The 21502-nt window shown below is 35.3% G+C and overlaps 1 protein-coding gene across 1 annotated transcript in view; it reads left to right on the forward strand.

The window, feature by feature from the left end:
- Nucleotides 1-20474, forward strand: part of PBK (PDZ binding kinase) — a 30861-nt gene extending 10387 nt beyond the window's left edge. The window contains exons 3-8 of the mRNA XM_082402884.1: nt 3-96; nt 4550-4692; nt 5378-5547; nt 7903-8032; nt 18638-18814; nt 19452-20474. Of these exons, the coding sequence (XP_082259010.1) occupies nt 3-96; nt 4550-4692; nt 5378-5547; nt 7903-8032; nt 18638-18814; nt 19452-19651 (914 nt within the window). The 3' untranslated portion in view covers nt 19652-20474. The remainder of the gene's footprint in view (nt 1-2; nt 97-4549; nt 4693-5377; nt 5548-7902; nt 8033-18637; nt 18815-19451) is intronic.
- The last annotated feature ends 1028 nt before the right edge of the window (nt 20475-21502 follow it).

Raw genomic sequence — 21502 nt, forward strand, 5'->3', positions numbered from 1 at the left:
AGCATCGTGTTTAACTCCATGCATAAATATTCCTGCCTCTCCGTTTATGCAGAAGCTTGGCTTTGGTACTGGGGTAAATGTCTACCTCATGAAAAGGTGAGTATAAGATTTCAGATGAATGTTTTTACATGGAACCATAGTTCCACTGTACTTGGAGACAAAAAGGAATATGAAAATTCAAATATTTAGATTTGGGGTATGTTCATAACTTTGCCAGAGCTCTGCCTGGTATACTTTTCTCCTAGCTTCCTCCTGATGGATTATTAAAGGAGAAGTAATTTACTTTGTAATTTTTCCTTGGCTTGTTTAAGAAGGGAAGAGGACAGAGGAGAGGGGTTCCTGTGTGATACCAGTGTTGGGGGATATCAGTGATTATTAATCCCTTCTATCTGGAGAGTTGCCTTGTCAAGATATTCTCTTCTAAAGAAGTAAAAGTTTTTTTATTTCTTATGTCATCATTGTTAAGTAAGAAGGACAGATATGTGATTTGAAAGTAGGAAAATCGTATTAAAAGAAAAATGAAATAAAAAAAAAAAAAAGAAAAATGAAATAGAATAAGGGCTAATAGCTAATAATATTACACATGACAACAAACACATTTTATTAAAAGTTGTTTGTTTTATTCATTACTCTGTACCTAGTTTCATGTTTAAGTGGCAAACAATTAAGCCATTATGTATTGCTTAATGTGTTCTCGGAATCAGCCTGACTAGTCCAACCCAGCACGTCATTAGCTTCTCTAGGTTTATATTGTTTCCGAATAGAAATACTGTAATAAAAAGCTAATGAATTGAGAATAGCATAGCAGTTATATATTAGTGGGTATTCTTGAAGCATTTTTGCAGTTTAAACACCCCCTTTGTGTGTTTGTATGCTATAAGTTTTGTGAACTTTCATTTTTTAATGTCTAAAACTCTTGTCTAAGTTATTTTGAAAGAAAAAATTTCTCACAGGTTCATGGCTAGTCTCATTTTTCTCCCTTTTAAAAAATATTTTAAAAAAGTGAAGTGTGTTGTTAACAAAGTTATACTGTATGTGACTTAATTAGGAAGCTTCAGGTGACTGAAAATAGCAGTTCCTGCCTGAGCCTCCGAGTCTTCAGGGTGGCCCTGTTAGCTTGGGATTTTCCTTTACCGGTAGGTAGCCTAGAGACTTCCTTTGCTTCTCTGGTGAACTGAATCCTCTGTTTTTCTGTATCTCATGTCTTAGTATTTCTTGGTTTACATCTCATTTTGGTTGAGGACATTTGGTAGCGCCCCATGAAAAGATGCACAGAAGATACGTTTTTGAGAATTTGCATTTCTAAAAACGTTCTCATTTTACCCTCATACTTGAATGGCCTTTTTTGATTTTCTGGGTTATAATTCTCATTCAGAAGTACTTTTCCTCCAGAATTTTGAGGACATTGTTCAAGTGTTGCTGTTGAGAATTCTGAAGCCCTTCTGACTACTGATTCTTTTTATGTACCTGTTCTATGTTATCTGTTCCTCCCACTGTAATTTCACAATGACATGCATGGGTGTGGGCCTCTTGGAAACTGAAAATTCCTGTTCTTAAATTTTTGAGAAATTATTTTTTTAAATTACTTTGCTGATCATTTTACCCGTTTTTCTTTTTTTTTTAATTAATTAATTAATGGCTGCATTGGGTCTTCTTTGCTGCGTGCAGGCTTTCTCTAGTTGCGGCAAGCGGGGGCTACTCTTCGTTGCGGTGCGCGGGCCTCTCATTGCGGTGGCTTCTCGTTGTGGAGCATGGGCTCTAGGCTCGCGGGCTTCAGTAGTTGTGGCATGTGGGCTCAGTATGTGGTGCGCAGGCTCAGTAGTTGTGGCTCACAGGCTCTAAAGTGCAGGCTCAGTAGTTGTGGCCACGGGATCAGTTGCTCCACAGCATGTGGGGTCTTCCCAGACCAGGGCTCGAACCTGCATCCCCTGCACCGGCAGGCGGATTCTTAACCACTGCACCACCAGGGAAGTCCCATCACCCCTGTTTTTCTGTTCTCTGTCTTGGAACTCCTATTATTTGGATGTTGGATTTACTGGACTGATCTCTGATCTACCTTTATTTTATTTATTTTTTTCGTCTGTTTTTCTATTTTCTCTTTCTCTTTTTGTTCTATTTTCTGGGAGATTTCCCCAACTTCATCTTCTGATACTTCCATTGAGTTTTTCATTTTTGTCTATCTTGTTTTTAACTAATTATCTGAAAATTTTCCTTTTTAAGATGGCATCCTTAGTCTTGTGGGGATGCTAGACATGTTGTATATCTTGATCTGGATGTTGATAACACAGGTATATACACGTGTGAAAACTCACTGAGCATTTAGGGTGCATGTGGTCGTGAATTACTCTGTTCCTGTATGGTTCACAGATTCTCAACTATGTCAGTCAACCTTAGGCTAAAGACCCTCTGCTTTTTCCCCTTTCAAAGCCAGTCTTCCATCTTCAGAAGCTGGGGGATAGAGGATGGGCAACTGCCTGCTGATACAGAATCGAGGATCATATCTAGGAATGCACCTGCTTTTAAAACAACTTTCAAGAAGTTCATTGGGCCTGTTAAGTCAGTAACTTTCAACTGCTTTTCAGGCTTCTGAGACTTTGTTGCTGTTGTCTCCTCTTCATTATTTCCATCCATTGTCAGTCGGTGTATGTCTTAAAATATTCTTTTGTTTTTATTTTAGAGGTGCCTGAGAGGGATCAAAATTATATGTTTATGTTCAGGCTATCATTTTAATTCAGAAGTCTACATTTTTTACTGTCAAATTTGCATTGCTAGATAAAACCCAACATAGTTGTGATGTATTATTATCTTTTAATAAATGGATGGATTCATTTTAGTATTTGTTTAGAATATTTGCATCTCTGATACAAGTGAAATTAGCTTGTGATTTTTCCTTTTCCTTTCCTTTTTCCTTGTGATTTTCCTTGTCCCTGTTTGATTTTTTTATTAAGGTTATATTCGACTCATAGTCCCTTTTCATTCTATTCCCTGGAACAGTTTGTATGGGATTGAATAATGTGTTCCTTTAAAATTTAGTAAACTCACCTATAAAATTATCTAGGTTTTGTGTTTCTTGAGGGAAAATTTTAAACTCTTGATTACATTTCTTCTTTTATCAATTTTCTTAGATTTTTTAAACAAATTTGTCCATTTTGTCTTTTAAATATATTGGCCTTAAAAGTTTTAGTATTTATTCACTTATATATTTTTAAATCTCTGCTGAATATGTCCCCATTTTTGTTTGCAATATTATTTGTGTCTCCTTTTGTTGTTTTCCTTGTGCAGTCTCAACAGAAATTTGCTTGTTTTATTAGTATTTTAGTGAACCAACTTTTAACTTGGCGAATTTGTATTCAGATTTTGTAAATACTTTCTTGTCATTCTGTAGGTTAGGATATGTTATGGAAAAGGTGAAGATGGACTTGCTCACTGAATTCTAAATAATTGAGAGCTATGGGGTACCCCTTGAAACTTGAAAAATATATTTTTCATATTAAAATGAGATGGAAGAGGTATCCCGAAATGCTATTGTTATCTAAAACTGGAGGTTTAAGAATAATTTAGATAAACTTATGCATGATAGATATATATGAATTAAGAAATCTAGTGATCCTTTGAATACACGTTTTTTGATTCTAAACAGAGGTCCTGCAATCATAGAGCTGTGCTCATGAGGTAGTACAGAGCTAAATGGGCTCTTGGTTCAATCTATTGTTTTACCTTCTTATGGTTGAACTTTTAATCTTTAACTTTTGACTCTTTGACTAGCTATTGTGCCCATATGCTGCATACACTTTGTCCTTTGTAATTTGCCATACTCATAAACGCCTACCTTACCAGGTGAACAAACCTTTCCCTGACTTCGTTTTACCTGTTTGTTTATTTAGGCCTCAAAACATTTATACCTTAAATATTCTTAAAACAGCTGAATCTGCCTAGAAAATAGAAATTTACATTTTTTTCTTATTTTTATGTTTATTATTATCTCCCTAAACACATGTATATGGTGAGAGGTATATAAGATGAACTGCTAAGTCTGTTAGAGGCACAATATTTGTTGGTGAAGAACAGTCTGTTATTCTTTGCACGGTTATATATGAGCCAAATGTATATCTTCTTTAGATTGTTTCTTAGACATTAGTGTTTATTACTTTAACATTCTGTAACTCATATTTAGTACATATAGTTAAATGCTTTTTGAGTAGTTGGTAGTTTGACATGCTTGAATGAAAAAATTAGAAAATACTATAGTAATTTTGAAGTTTAAAATTTATAACATTTCATCTTTTTCCTTTTAGTTTTCTCTTTTTAACCCTTCCCTTCCAGTAATAGATATCAGACTTCTCTCGTAATCAATAAATTTATCAGATATAAGTACCCAATTAAAGAGGATGTATAACAGAAGTGTTGATAGTCTAAAATATTTTAACTATTTTTTTTAAAAAAAACAACAAATTATTATTAAGTCCTTTTCAAAATTTGGAAGTTCTTATTAGTCATTTGAAAGTATTATATAATCTTTCTGTACATTTTTGATTAATTATTTTTTAAGATCTCCAAGAGGTTTGTCTCATTCTCCTTGGGCTGTGAAAAAGATTAATCCTAGATGTAATGATGATTATCAGAGTGTGTATCAAAAGAGACTAACTGATGAAGCTAAGATTTTGAAAAGCCTTAATCATCCAAACATTATAGGTAAGTTTAGATTTATTTGGTAACAGTATCTGGTATAGTATTCTGTTTATCCAGAAATGGTTTATATAATATCTTAACTGGTTTCACTAATAAAAATGAAGAGGGTAGTGATGGAGTTTGGCAAGAATCAAATTAATGTGAACATTCTAAAATAAAAATTAGTGGGAATTCCCTGGTGATCCAGTGGTTAGGACCCTGTGCTTCCACTGCAGGGGGCACCGGTTCAATCCCTGGTCGGGGAACTAAAATCCTGCAAGCCGCGCGGCTTGGCCAAAAAAAAAAAAATTAGTATGTATTTTTAGATGCTTAAGTATATATTTAAAACTTCATGGGAGTACATATAGTCATTTATGGTGCTGCTACTATGGAGAATTCAGGAATGTAATATGATATTCATTTACATAATTTCCTTATTTTCATTTTTAATGTAAGTAGGGCTGGTGAAACCATTATATTTAGGAAGGCATTGAGTATTAAAAAATACCTCAATTTGCGATACTACTGGCAAACACTGAAGGCATTTTAAATTAGATCTACTGAATGAGATGAGTTTTGTAAATAATAGCTATTTCATTTTATATTTGACAGTGTTAATCCGGATCTGTATTCGGTCACATTACTGTAAAAAACTTAAATACTGTTGTTCTTCCCTATTCCAGTAAGAAAATGTCGTGTTTTCTTTAAGGTTACCGTGCTTTCACTAAAGCTAGCGATGGTAGTCTCTGTCTTGCTATGGAATACGGAGGTGAAAAGTCTCTGAATGACTTAATAGAAGAACGAAATAGAGATAGCCGAGATCCTTTTCCAGCAGCCATAATCTTAAAAGTTGCTTTGAATATGGCAAGAGGGTTAAAGGTAACTATGCTATTATATCTATATATTTTTTTTAAGATTTATTTATTATCTATTTATTTAATTTTGGCTGCGTCGGGTCTTAGTTGTGGCACACGAAATCTTTGTTGAGGCATGTGGGATCTTTCATTGCAGCGGGTGGCCTTCTCTCTAGTTGTGGCATGCGGGTTTTCTCTTCTCTAGTTGTGGCATGTGGGCTCCAGGGCACGTGGGCTCTGTAGGTTGTGGCACGCAGGCTCTCTAGTTGAGGCGTGAGCTCAGTAGTTGTGGCGTGCTGACCTAGTTTCCCTGCAGCATGTGAGATCTTAGTTCCCTGACCAGGGATTGAACCTGCGTCCCCTGCATTGTAAGGCGGATTCTTCACCACTGGACGACCAGGGGAATCCCATGCTATTATATTTTAAATGAATTTTGTGGGACCTGAAGAAATGAAATACTTTATTTATTATTTAAAATGTTGTGTTTAATTTCTGCTGTACATCAAAGTGACTCAGTTATACTTATATATTCTTTTTCATATTCTTTTTCATTATGGTTTATCATAGGATATTGAATATAGTTCCCTGTGCTATACAGTAGAACCTTGTTATTTATCCATCCTATATATAATAGTTTGCAGCTGCTAATCCCAAACTCCCAATCCTTCCCTCCCCTACCCAGCCTGCCCCTTGGCAACCACAAGTCTGCTCTCTATATTTGTGAGTCTGTGTCTGCTTTGTAAATAAGTTCATTTGTGTAATATTTTAGATTCCACATATAAGTGATAATTGTATGGTATTTGTCTTTCTCTTTCTGACTTACCTAGTATGATAATCTCTAGGTCCATCCATGTTGCTACAAATGGCATTATTTCATTCTTTTTAATGGCTGAGTAATATTCCACTGTGTGTGTGTGTGTGTGTGTGTGTGTGTGTGTACACATCTTCTTTATCCATTCATCTGTTGATGAACAGATATTAATATACCTAATTACAAGGTGGAATGTTTTTCCCAAAGAGGGAGTTGCTTTAAGTTAAAGTCTTTATAGAATCTTTCACATTGAAGAGTGCACTGTTTATTTATTTTGATCAGCAAAATATTGTTAGAGGCCTTCACACCTTCACATAGCCTTAAATAACCCAAGTCAGGAAGTCTTGCTTATAGAGATTGCGTGTTAGATTTAGTTAAATGGACTAATATATTTAAAACAAATTTAGTCATTATTCCTGGGGGTGTACTCTAACCCTCTGTTGCTATAAACAAGCCTTTCAAAGATTTTTTTGTGGGATACTAAGTTTTGGACATGGTGAATATACATCTATAGGTCAAGTGAAAAAAGTGCTCTCAATGTTATGCAAACAAATTATTGTGCCTTTGAGTAGACATACTGTAAGAAATAAGTAAGAGATAAAAAGAATTCTGTATCCTAAATAACTTAAGTAATTATGGCTCCAGAAAATTGTTGGGTGACTCAAAAAACAGATTATGTAATGATACTGATGTCAGAGTTGTATGTTAAGAATTCAAATAAAGTTGTTTCATGAAATGTGAAACTGGAAAAAGGCAGTATTTCTAAATATATATTTTAATATGTGTATAGAAAAACTGATTTTAAATAGGTAGGATGAACTAAATTAATAATTTGAATTATTTAATAAATAATTATTTTAAATGTGCATAATGGAATTAATAAATTACATTATAAATATATTTGAGCATATTCAATTTATGGTCAGCAACATTTAAATTCAGCACAGTAAGTGTTCCAAGTTAAATACCAAGAATTGTTTCTGCATCATTTTCAGGCCCAGCTCACAGTAGATGCCCAAATGCTGATGAATGAAAAAATAACAGTTTTGCAGGACGTTTTTGATTATGGATGAATATCATCACTTGTCAATTCTAAGAAAGAGTTAATGTGTAAAACAAAATATAGTCTTAGATTACATTACTCCTTCATCTTCTGCTTGTGAATTATTTGTAGCATTATCTCAACAATTTGAGGAAACCCTGTGTCATTGTGAAGATTACAAAATTATTTCTAAAAATTACTAGCCTCAAGTAAAATTGTAGTATATTTTGAAATCTGCAGTAGCATTTTTGATGTAAAAGTATGTGAGGTGGGTTTGAAAATTAAAAGTTAGCTTATCTATAAATAGACATCAGTTTCCAAAGAATCTTTCAGATTTCTGGTCAGTATAGCAGACCAAGATAGCTTGGGATGGTCCCTTCTCTAGCTTCGAATAATTTGAAATGATGGACAGATATAAGCCTGTAGGTTAGGAAGGGCATTCAAGTTGTTATTTTTGTTTGAGAGTTATATTTTTTTAATTAGTTTGTATTTTTTGCTCAGATGTGTTAAATTTTCCACTATTTTAGTATTTGCACCAAGACAAGAAACTGCTTCATGGAGATATAAAGTCTTCAAATGTTGTTATTAAAGGTGATTTTGAAACAATTAAAATTTGTGATGTAGGAGTCTCTCTACCATTGGATGAAAATATGACCGGTAAGTAGAATTCTAATTTTTTTTTAAAATAAATTTATTTATTTATTTATTTATTATTTTTTTTAAACATCTTTATTGGAGTATAATTGCTTTACAATGGTGTGTTAGTTTCTGCTTTATAACAAAGTGAATAATTTATACATATACATATGTTCCCATATCTCTTCCCTCTTGCATCTCCCTCCCTCCCACCAACCCACCCTCCCTATCTCACCCCTCTAGGTGGTCACAAAGCACCGAGCTGATCTCCCTGTGCTATGCGGCTGCTTCCCACTAGCTATCTATTTTATTTTGGCTGCGTTCGGTCTTTGTTGCTGCATGTGGGCTTTCTCTAGTTGTGGCGAGCAGGGGCTACTCTTCGTTGCTGTGTGCAGGCTTCTCATTGCGATGGCTTCTCTTGTTGCGGAGCACAGGCTCTAGGCGCGGGGGCTTCAGTAGTTGTGGCACAGGGGCTCAGTTGCTCTGCGGCATGTGGGATCTTCCCGGAGCAGGGTTTGAACCCATGTCCCCTGTGTTGGCAGGCGGATTCCTAACCACTGCGCCACCAGGGAAGTCCCAAGAATTCTAATTTTTAAAATTGCTTTTATACAGTATTTAAATTTCTAATTTTTACATATTTAAAAAGGTAATAAGTTCACATTCTTCAAAATTCAAAAACTATGAATAAAAAGCGTACAGTAAAAAAAAAATCCCTTCTTTTATGTCTCTCTTCTACTCAGCCTCTAGCCCCCTTTCTTGCCACACACACAATATAAATTATTGGTTTCTCATTAGTATATATTTTAATTGAAGAAATGTGGGGAACTATTTCTAACCTGGATTAGGATTTTTAAGTGGTAAAAGATCTGGGAATAGAAAACAAAATTTTTATAAGGTTTTGTAAAGGAATTCATTTAGCATCAGCATAGTGACAAGATTTGGGAAACTGCTAGAAGAAACTGGAGTGGGAGTAGGAAAGAAGGGTGCTAATTAATGCCTGTCTTCTGCTTTTTGCCCCTTGGCCCACCGCACCTCATTCTTCTCTCTTTATTGTGAATACTGACCATTATCTTCTCAGGGAATTTAAGATATGTTCTTTCTTTCTTTTTTTTTAAATACCTTCTTTGAATATTGTTTTCCATTATGGTTTATCAGAGGATATTGAATATAGTTCCCTGTGCTATACAGCAGGACCTTGTTGTTTATCCATCCTCTATATAAAAGCTTACATCTGCTAACCCCAACCTCCCACTCCATCCCTCCCCCAAGCCCCTCCCCCTTGGCAACCACCAGTCTGTTCTCTATGTCCATGATTCTGTTTCATAGATAGGTTCATTTGTCTCATTTTAGATTCCACATATAAGTGATATCATATGGTATTTGTCTTTCTCTTTCTGACTTACTTAGTATGATAATCTCTAGTTGCATCCATGTTGCTGCAAATGACATTATTTCATTCTTTTTCATGGCTGAGTAGTATTCCACTGTATATATGTACCACATCTTCTTTTTCCATTCATCTGTTGATGGACATTTAGGTTGTTTCCATGTCTTGGCTATTGTGAATAGTGCTGCTCTGAACATAGGGGTGCATGTATCTTTTTGAATTATAGTTTTGTCTGGATATATGCCCAGAAGTGGGATTGCTGGATCTTAATGGTAATTCTATTTTTAGTTTCCTGAGGAACCACCATACTGTTTTCCACAGTGGCTGCACCAACTTACATTCCCACCAACAGTGTAGGAGGATTCCATTTTCTCCACACCCTCTCCAGCATTTATTTGTACACTTTTTAATGATGGCCATTCTGACCAGCGTGAGGTGGTACCTCATTGCAGTTTTGATTTGCACTTCTCTAATAATTACCAATGTTGAGCATCTTTTCATGTACCTATTGGCCATCTGTATTTCTTCTTTGGAGTAATGTCTATTTAGGTCCTCTGCCCATTTTTCTATTGAGTTGTTTGTTTTATTGTTGTTGAGTTGTATGAGCTGTTTGTATATTTTGGAATCCCTTGTCATTCACATCGTTTGCAAATATTTTCTCCCATTCTGTAGGTTGTCTTTTTGTTTTGTTTATGGTTTCCTTTGCTGTACAAAAGCTTGTACATTTGATTAGGTCCCATTTATTTTTGTTTTTATTTCTGTTGCCTTGGGAGACTGACCTAAGAAAACATTGCTACGATTTATGTCATAGAATGTCTTGCCTATGATCTCTTTTAGGAGTTTTATGGTGTCTTGTCTTATGTTTAAGTCTTTAAGCCATTTTGAGTTTATTTTTGTGAATGGTGAGCGGGTGTGACAAGGTGCAGCTGTACAGCTTCCCCAGTACCACTTGCTGAAGAGACTGTAGGGAATTTAAGATATGTTCTTGATGAGAAACAAAAACAAAAAGGCAAAAGCCTTAAAGAGAAAGCCTCTGCTTTCAACATATTATTTAATAAGTAATATTTAAATTTACCTCTTTATATAAATATAAGGTAGAGGGAAGGCTAATGATACTGTTTCGAACTTATGTACATCTTAATTTCTAGTTAAAGTCTACAAGTTGAATTGAAGGAAAAAGCCAAGATAAATAGATTGACTTTATAATGATGTCTGTAATCATTAATAAAGACAGAACTGGCATGAACCCTTAGGCTAAATAACTGGTACAAGGTTGAAACTTCAGCAAATAAAAGGAGAAATTGTCAAAAAGAATAAAAATAAGATTTTTTAGCATAATTTTCTCAATCCTTAATAGATCTAATAGACAAAACTAAGATGTAGAAGATCTGAGTAAATAATACGTTCAATCTCTATGCATTAGAATATTTATCAAAATTGACCATATACTAGTTAGGTTACAAAAGAAAATCTCAGATTACAAAAAGTAGAACTAGACTAAAGGTTAACATTCATTATCCTCAGTGCTATAAATATAGAAATTGGTAGTACAGTTGGAAACAAAAATTCAGGAATTTAATATAATTGTATATAGTTCTTGGCCAAAAGAAGTGAAATTCCAGTTACACGCTATTTAGAAAATAATGAGAATGTAAGAACGAATCAAAACCTATTTTATATGGTCAAAAATACTCAAAGGAAAACATTTTCATTATTTAACCTTTATGAAATTGAGTATTCAACTGAAATCAGAAAAAAAAATGAAGCCCTAAAAGAACGGAGAAATTAATGAATGAGAAAATCTATAAATTCTATAATATCCCAATATGATCTATGTTATTTTAGAACATTTCAAAGAGATGTAAAGTTTATCCTTGAGGATACATGTTCAAACACAGCCAGGAAAATTCTGTGAAAGAGTGTTGAGTAGGAATTTTCCTGACCAGATGTGAAGTATTATAAAGCTATAGTAATTAAAGCCGTGATACTCATGCCAAACTAGGCAGAAAATTTTAACATGAGAGTCAAGAGATAGTTCCCAAATATATAAAATTTGTTACATGATAAAGGTGACATTTTTGTATTAGTGAGAAAGAGGTAGTTGAGTCAGTAAATGATGGTGTCTGGTCATTTTAGAGAAAGTTGTTTTCTATCCTCACACTCTAATCCCTGTAGATCAAAGATAAAAAAAAAAAAAGTAGCAGAAAAAAATTGTTGGTAAATATTTCCTTAACGTTGGGCTTAAGAAGGACACCAGAGGTAGAAACCATTTTTTTTTTTTAATAATTTTTTTTTGAAATTCACGGTCTTTATTTATTTATTTGTTTGTTTGTTTATTTATTTATTTATTTATGGCTGTGTTGGGTCTTCGTTTCTGTGCGAGGGCTTTCTCTAGTTGTGGCAAGTGGGGGCCACTCTTCATCGCGGTGCGTGGGCCTTTCACCATCACGGCCTCTCTTGTTGCGGAGCACAGGCTCCAGACGCGCAGGCTCAGTAACTGTGGCTCACGGGCCCAGTTGCTCCGTGGCATGTGGGATCTTCCCAGACCAGGGCTCGAACCCGTGTCCCCTGCATTGGCAGGCAGATTCTCAACCACTGCGCCACCAGGGAAGCCCCAGAAACCATTTTTTAAAAAAAAGTCATGACTACTGAAAATTCTTTGAAAAATTTCTGTATGTTAGTATGAGCAACAGTATAGATTAATATACTCTCATACACTACATGGAAGTTGCAATTGGTGTATCATTCAGGTTAAGATAAGTTTTGCTGTGGCAACATAGACCCTCAAAAACCTCAGTGCCTTAAACCAAGGCTTATTATTCAAGCTACATGTCCATTAGGGCTGTGTTCCATGTCATTCTCACATTAGGACCTAAGCTGCTAGGACATCCACTATATGGAATACTGCCATCATTGTGTGGAAGGTAAAAAAAAACTCTAGAGCTGCAGTGTCCACTACAGTAGCCACTAGCTATGTATGGCTGTTTAAATTAATTAATATTTAAAGTTTTTAAAAATTCATTTTCTCAGCCACTTTAGGCACATTTCAAGTACTCAGTAGCTACGTGTGGTTAGTGGCTACCATATTGGATGATGCAGATACAGAACATTTTTATCATCACAGAAAGTTCTGTTGGACAGTGCCACCCTAGAAAGTCTTACACTAACAATTAAATGCTCCAGCTTAGAAATGACACAGGTCACTTCTTTCACAAGTCACTGATTAGAACTAGTCAAATGGCTTCACCCAGCCATGACAGGCCAGAAAGTGTGGTCCTTCTGTGTGTCGAGAAGGTGGTCCTTCTGTGTGTGTAGAAAGTGGAGAGAAGAACTGCTTGATGTACAGCACTAGTAACTATCACAGTGGTGTAGCCTTTTCAGATGGCAGTTGGAAATACGTATTTTTCTAAAAAACAAAACCCTTAAAAATGTTTATGCCCTTCGATCCTGTAATTTCATTTCCAAGAACACATTCCAAAGAAATAATTGGGCAGTGCAGGTATTTTTTTACAATAACCTGGTATATTAATTTCTGGAAAAGTCAAAAGCTAGAACTAGGCTTATAGAAGAAATAGAGTTGGAACAGAAGAATCAAAACCCATGCAACCTTGAAAACAAAGCAATACCCAAAACAGTAACAATCCTAGTAAAAATACTAACACCTTAGATCTTCACTGGCACCCAGTATCATTCAGTGTTGTGTAGCCACGAACCCTGGGTTTGTGCTTCCTTGAAGGTAAATATGAGGGTGTTTATTTTCAATAGATACTTTTCATTAAAATTAAAAATTTGATCTGGCTTTTTCAATAAAAAAGTATCATATCACTTACATGTGGAATCTAAACAATAAACTAGTGAATATCACAAAAGAAGAAACAGACTCACAGATATAGAGAACAAACTAGTGGTTACCAGTGGTGAGAAGGAAGGGAGGAGAGGCAAGATAAGGGTAGGGGATTAAGAGGTACAGACTACTGTGTATAAAATAAATAAGCTACAAGGATATGTTGTACACACAGGAAGTATAGCCAATATTTTATAGTAACTATAAATGGAATATAACCTTTAAATATTGTGAATCACTATGTTGTGTACCTGAAATTTATATAATATTGTACATCAACTATACCTCAATAAAAAATTATAATAATAACAAAAAAGTATTTTTAAGCTTGGGGGAAATGTCTTGGCAGCTCTTTCACCTGCACTCTCAGCTTCACCAGATAGTTTAGTGTTATAGTCAGCACAGCAGTTCTTAAAGCAGTGCTCTGAGGGAAGGCGTTTCTGCGGGCTAAGGCTTTTTCTTTGTGAGGAAGTTTACTCCTAATCACTTAAAAGATAACATTAACATACTGGGGAAAAAAAATCACATAATTAATCTTTTTTACTAGTTGTGTATGAGCTAATTTGTGTTAGAAAAGTACACATTGTACCAGAACAGATTTTGCAAGAATGTCCATCAATAAGGAAGGGATGGTGTTATTTATTGTACCACCACACAATAGAATACCATATATCCATTAAAATTATATAGGTTTACATTTGTTGACATGGAAATATATCTAAATATGTTAAGTGAGATGAACAGATGATAAAATAGCACCTAAAATATGTATTTACATACACATTAAGAGAAGTTTAAAAAATACTAAATTTTTTTAAAGTTTTGTGTTTTAGTAGGTAACATAGTCACATATTTCACAACTATAATATACACAGGGTGTTTTGTTAAAAAGCCCAAATCTTAACAGTGGTAAATTCCAGGATGATTATTTATTTAGCAAATATTTTTAATACTAAGTACAGTCAGGCATTGTGCTAGGAACTATAAATGTAGAGGAAAAAAGGATAGACACAGTCCTTGCCCTTTTAGGGCTCATAATCTAGATGGAAAGCAGTTCTTGAATAACTAATACTAAAGTATAATGACCGTTATGATGTAAGGAATTTTGTAAACATGACAGTGACACTTAACTCAGCCTAGATGTTGAGAAAGGCCTCCCTAAATAATTAATGTTTAAGCTGAGAGTTGAAGGATGAGTAGAACCTCCAGTTTCATCAGTTTTCAATTTGTGTCCATGAGAACTGAAAAAGGTAATGTCCGCTTAAACTCTCTGAAAGCAGTAAAGGGCAATAAAATATTTAAGTTGTTTCTGTGTTGACAAGAAGGAATGACTGAACCATTGACTTATGATCTCATCAAACTTTTGTCAGAAAAATTTATCTTCACAGAGAAGTAAACTTAATTAGTAACATATGTGGGGGAACCACTTCTATTATGTTTAAAGTCTAAGCACAGACTTGGAGAAATGTAGTAAGTGGACATATAGGAAGTACACTTGTGGTTGGCTAGAGTCTCCAATTGGAACTGATATATTAGACCCAGACTTCTAGAAAGCTACTCTTCAGCATGGCGGATCCCTGTAGGAATTTGACCTGTTTAGAATGGGGTATGGATCCTTCCTTATTGCCACAGAGTCACCGCCCATGGGGACCATGTCTGTAGACTCTTTACCCGGTCATGCATTCCATTAGGGCCTCTTAGATGTGAGGTGATACGGGGGAAAACTTCAAGCAGCTTATACTGGACATGACTGCCTTCCAAACTTTATCTCCTAAAGCTGGGTTAAGTAAAAAGGCTGTCACATATTTTGTTCTGGCCACCCAATGCTGGGTACTGTTCTAGTCTGGCATCATTGTTTTCACTTCATCTTCAGATAGAGCCCGCTTACTTCTTAGGCAGATTTCCTCAAAATGCTGAATGAATGAATGAGTGCTTGTTGACTGGAATCTTCAATTTCCTGACTTCTGTATCTTTATGTCTTCCTTCTTGGTCTGCCCCTTTAGTTCTCTAAATGTTAGTTTCCTTCTTCCTCCCCTTTCTTTGTAAATTTCTTGAGACCCTCAAGGCAGACTTTCCTTTAGTTCTGAAGAGAAGCTTCTTTCATTAAACAGGCTTCCTGTGTTTTTTTCCTACTTCCTGTATGAAAGTGAGTTATATTAATTCAGTTTGTTTTCACTCTAACCTTATTTGTGAGGAAATGGAGATTATAGCAATCAAGTACTGAAAAATTCCATTTTTAGTACAATATACTCTGAAGTGAATGTTCTGTTTGTAAGTATTTGAGTTTATCCTAGTCATAGCAGAAGTAAAGATTTTTAAATATGAAAAGGAACATGTATAAAATTATGGAAGAAATTATAGAGTATCTTTGTTGACTACAATGGAATTAAGTTAGAAACCAGTAACAATAAGATGTCTAGAAAAACCCCAAGTATTTGGAAATTCAAATAACCTGTGTCAAAGAAAATGACAAGGGAAATTAGAAAATATTTTGAATTGAATAAAAAGGAAAGCAGTACATATCAAAATGTGTGAGATATAGCTAAAGCAGGGCTTAGAGGGGAATTTGTAGCTGTGTACGTGATTATAGTAGAAAAAAGAAGGGATCTGAATGAATAATTTATGTTCCATCTTAAGCTAGAAAAAGAAGAGCAAAACAGGTCCAAAGTAAGTCAAAGGAAAGAAATAATAAATATATGAGCAGAAATCAATGAAATAAAAAATAAACACAAGAAAATATTAATAAAGCCAAAAGCTGGTTCTCTGAAAGATAATAAAATTGACAGATCCTTAGCTGGATTGATCAAGAAAAAACACAAATCTCCAACATCAGGAATGAAAGAAAGGTTATCACTACAGATCCTGCACACATTTAAAGATTAATAGGCCATTACAGACAACTTTATGCTAACAAATTTGACAACTTAAATGAAGAGAACAATTTCCTTGAGAAATACAATTTACCAAAATTGGTATAGGAAGTAATAGGAAGTCCAAGTAGCCCTATATCTATTAAACATTCCCCCAGAGAAAGCCCAACACCCAGATGTTTTCACTGCTGATTTCTGTCAAACATTCAAGGAAGAAATGACACTGATTTTACATAAATTTTTCAGAAAATAGAGGAGTAGGGACCACTGACCAATTTGTTCTGAGGCCAGCATAACTCTGATATCAAAACCTGACAAATACTCATGAAAAAAGAAAATCACCGACTCACAAACATAGGTGCAAAAATCCTTTACAAAATATTAGCAAATTGAATCTAACAGTATATAAAAAGGATAGTACATCTGACCAACAAGAGTTTATCCCAGGAAAGAAAAGTTATTTTAATATTCAGAAGTTTATGCTAGCCACCATATTAACAAATTTGAAAACTGTTTTGAGATTTGAAAACATCTCAATTGAAGCAGAAAAAGCATTTAACAAAATCCAACTTCCGTTCATGATAAAAATTGCTAAGTAGACATAGAAGGGAACTTAGCCTCAGAAAGGGTACCTAACAGAAAAACCTACGGGCAGCATCGTACTTACAGAACAAGGCTTATGTGCCTGCTCTCACCAGGGTTAAACACTGTCTTATAGTCCTACCGTTAAAATAAGGCAAGAAAAAAGTAAAAGCCATCAAGATTGAGGAGGAAATGAAATTGTTCATATTTTGTTTAGGTAGAAAAACTCAAGGAATCTACAGAATAACTACTACAACCAATAAATGAAGTTAGCTATTATACTTCTATATATTCAAAATAAATAATGAAAAAAAGAAAAATTTAAGATTTCTATTTACAAATAGAGCTGTCCTCCAGTATCCACAGGTTTGCTTTCCAGTTTCAGTTACCTGCAGTTCGAAAATATTAAATAGAAAATTCCAGAAATAAATAATTCATAGGTTTTAAATTGCTCGCTGTTCTGAGTAACATGATGAAATCCTGCCATCCCACCTGGGAAGTGAATCATCCCTTTGTCCGGCATATCCTGCCTGTTAGTCACTCTGTAGCCATCTCGGTTATCAGATGACTGTTGCCAGTGTGGCAGTGCTCGAGTTCAAGTGAACCTTATTTTACTTAATAATGGCCCCAAAGTGAGAGAGTAGTGATGCTGGGAATTCAGATGCGCCGAAGAGAGGCCATAAAGCGCTTCTTTTAAGTGAAAAGGTGACAGTTCTGCACTTAATAAAGAAAGAAAAAAAATCATATGCCGAGGTTGCTGAGATCTACAGTAAGGACGAATCTTCTGTCCATGTAATTGTGAAGAAGGAAAAAGAAGTTTATCCTAGTTTTGCTGTTACGCCTCAGACTGCAAAAGTTATGGCCATAGTGTGTGATAAGTGCATAGTTAAGAAGAAAAAGGCATCAAATTTGTACAATAAGATAATTTTGAGACAGAAGGAGAGACCACATTCACATAACTTTTATGACAGTTTATTGTTATAATTGTTGTATTTTATTATGTTGTTGTTAATCTCTTGTAGTGCCTAATTTATGAATTAAACTTTATCATAGGTGTGTATGTATAGGAAAAAAATAGTATAGATATGGTTCGGTACTACCCATAGTTTTCAGGCCCCCACGGGGTCTTAGAATGTATCCCCCGGGTATAAGGGGGGACTGCTATACCAAAAAGCATAAAATATTCAAGAATAAATTTAGCAAAAAGTCCAATACCTCTTTATTGAACACCATAAAGCTTCACTGAGAGAATTAAATAAGATGTTAAGTAAATGGAGAGATCATGATTGTGGATTGACAGACACAATACTGTTTAGATGTTAATTCTTCCCAAACTGATCTAGAGATTCAGTCCAATCCCAATCAAAATTCTAGTTGGCCTTTTCATTGAAACTGACAAGTTGACTCTTAACATTTAAATGGAAATGTGAGTGGACCTATGTCATTCCTGGGCAGAGAAGCTTTAAGAGCCACTATGTGATTCCACTCTCCCTTTTCCCTGATTTAGCAATCATAAAAGCAAAGAAGTGGTAATTCTCTCAGCTGAAAGACAGCATAGTTTGAAAAATAAAGAAACTGAGGCACAGAGATTGTGATCTGCTCAAGGTCACACAGCTTGCACATGTCTTTGAACCCGGGCAAGGCAGTCTGGCTCCAGAGTCTGTACTCCAGACATCCGCAATCTATGTTCCTACCCCTTTCTAAGAGAAGTGCTGTTTCTCTACACCCTTGCCAACTGACTAGCTTTTTGAATATTTAGCAATCTGAGAGGGAAAGACTCTTTTTACAAGGCTAAGTGTATTTTTCATGTTTACTGGCTATATTTATTAACCTTTAAAAACCTGTTAACTAACTTGCTCGTTGTTCTTTGGGTTGTTTGCCTTTCTTAGTGGTTTCTGGTGCTTGCCCTTATGACCATCTTGCCTGTATTTTACTTGTTTCAGTGACTGACCCTGAGGCCTGTTATATTGGCACTGAGCCCTGGAAACCTAAGGAGGCTCTGGAGGAGAATGGTATTATTACTGACAAGGCAGACATATTTGCCTTTGGCCTTACTCTGTGGGAAATGATGACTTTATCTATTCCACACATTAGTCTTCCAGATGATGATGATGATGAAGGTATAACTGCATATTTTTAACATAAATCCCAATCTCTTCAGTTTGAACTAAAGAATAGCTTATAAAATTATATTTTCTCTATTAAGTTAAAATTTAAAAGAGCTATTAGTTTGATTTAGTGGCACAAGATGTAGGTTATATTAATACTGATGATTAATTTGGTACCATCCTGGTTTAATCTCATACAAATGAGATGGAGAGTAAATGAGAATAGGGAGGTAAATTGAGAAAATCCAGAGGAGCGAAAAGCTACCTTAAAAACTCCCCTTGCCTGAGAAAATGATTGGAAAGTTACAACAGTAAGAGGGTTGGGGTCAATAACCTTTAAATCCTTGACAGGGACCTCCCTGGCGGTCCAGTGGTTAAGACTCCGCGCTTCCACTGCAGGGGGCGCAGGTTAGATTCCTGGTCGGGGAACTAAGACCCCACATGCCACGTGTGCGGCCAAAAAAAAAAAAAAATTCCCTGACAGTAGCTAATCTACACCATGGCAGGTCAATTGAAGAGACTGCCTGTGTACAATGAAAAGCACATTGGATGATGAATTCTTATTTCAGGAGAGTGAATTTGAGCAGTCGCTAAGCTTTTCCATGATTTAAAGTGATTTTGTTTCAATCTCCAACTCCTTCACGAGCAGATAGAACTTTTGATGAAAGTGACTTTGATGATGAAGCGTACTATGCAGCCTTGGGAACGAGGCCTCCTGTTAACATGGAAGAACTGGACGCGTCGTACCAGACAGCAATCGAGCTCTTCTCTGTGTGCACTCATGAAGACCCGAAAGATCGCCCTTCTGCTGCGCACGTCGTTGACGCTTTGGAAATGGATGTCCTGTGATCACCTCATGCTCATGACTGCCGGAGCTTCAAGTGTAGCTTGTGTGTATAGCTGTTCTGTTTACCATAATACATTTATATAGTTATTATGATGGCCCATAATTATTAGACTTTTCAGAAGTGGCCATTTTAGGACCGTAGATAGCACCTTTTTAACATTTGAACGACTATTTCTATTATAAAGGTATTTCGTGTATGCTTATGCTAATAAGCATTTGAGATTGTAGGTTTTCTATAAAGTTTAAGAAACTAGCTACTCAAGTATTTGAACTTGTTTATACAGATTTAAAATAAATTGCTGTAAACTCTAACATTAATTTGGATTGAGTGACTGTTACTTTTCTTAATGATCTTTCTCAGATATTCTCTATTTTAATGGATCTATTGAAATTAGCACTTTGTGTATTACAAAATAGGTCTACATTTGCTTATCTTTTAAAACATTAAACCTTTTGCTGGCCTTTCTTGGCTGATGTGCTTATTAAATAAGGTCACTGAGACCAGAGACCTGGGATATGGCTCAAAAGAGTAGCTCCTTGGATATTTCTAAACATTTTTGGTTGAGGCTTTTCTTGCTCTCTTGGCTCCAGCCATATCTTTGGGTTTTGCTTTAATTTATTAAATGTATTTTCTGTACTGATATCTTTAAAATTTTTTTTATTTACTAGTCTGTACTTAAGCATATCACAGTATTGGTGTAAAAATAATAAAACTCTAATAGAACAATATAGAGTAAAGGACACTTTAGTTACCAGAAGGTTTATTATCTTATTTGGTACTCCATTGATTTGAATGTTGTCATTAAACTTACTGAGTGAAAGTGAGGAGGCTTCTTTCTCTTTCTTGGCCTTATTTTGTTAATCTGTAAAATGAGGGTGATTTGAATCGTTAGTTTCTATCTGTGAGCCACAGCTCCCTGAGATTTTTCAGTTATTGAATTGTGCTTGTGAATCTAGGTGGTATGCGTAGACTAAAAATTACTGTCACATGGGGGATCTTAGATTAAGAACCACTGCTCTCTGAGATTTAAACAATTCTGGAATTCAATGGAGGGTTCCTTTTAGCATGAGATTGTACCAAGCAGTACTATACAGATCATTAATGGCTTATCTTCTATCAAAATAACATTAAAGTGCCAAGAAAGTAAATGGAAAACCGACTGATTTATGGAAAAATTTTACTTATGTACACTTTTGCATCCTGACATCAGTTATCCTGACTAACTTATATGTTGTGTTGCTTCTCACTAGGTCTGCCAAGCTGACAAAGGAGTTGCTCTCTCTTAGCCTGTTCTCATGAACTGCAACGTTCTTTTTAATACATAAACAAATACTTTTCCTTGAATAATTGTTTCCAGTTCCTATAGTTGGAATATCTAAATGGAAACAAACTAACATCCAAGGACTGGGGGTGCAAATCCATAGCACTTGTCTGTGGCAGACGTTACCAAGTGATCCCAGCCTGCTTTTCCCTCTGAGTCTGGATAGGGCCTTGAGACCCTCAGCACAAGGTTGCAGAGATTTTACTACCAATGGCAAGAAAACTTTTACAATTCTTGTTCTGGAACTTGCTCTTGAAGTCTCTTCTTAAGTTACCTTCTTTTTTTGGTCATTTGCTTCATTCTCAGGAAAAATTTACGTGTGACTGGGTTGAGGATATAGCAGTACTAATCTTTTTGCTGAATTAATTATAATTGGCAAATCAAAACAGACTTCTCTGAAGTAGCTTTCTCACCTCCCAGACGAAGGCCTCCAGGAACCTGTTTGTACCTCTATAAAACGGAGATAATAAGCACTTGCTTAAGAAATGTAGAGGACTGTTCTTTCATGCCTCATGGTACCTACTTAATCTA

Source organism: Balaenoptera borealis, assembly GCF_965194805.1.
Source record: "Balaenoptera borealis genome assembly, chromosome: 8".
Lineage (NCBI taxonomy): Eukaryota > Metazoa > Chordata > Mammalia > Artiodactyla > Balaenopteridae > Balaenoptera > Balaenoptera borealis.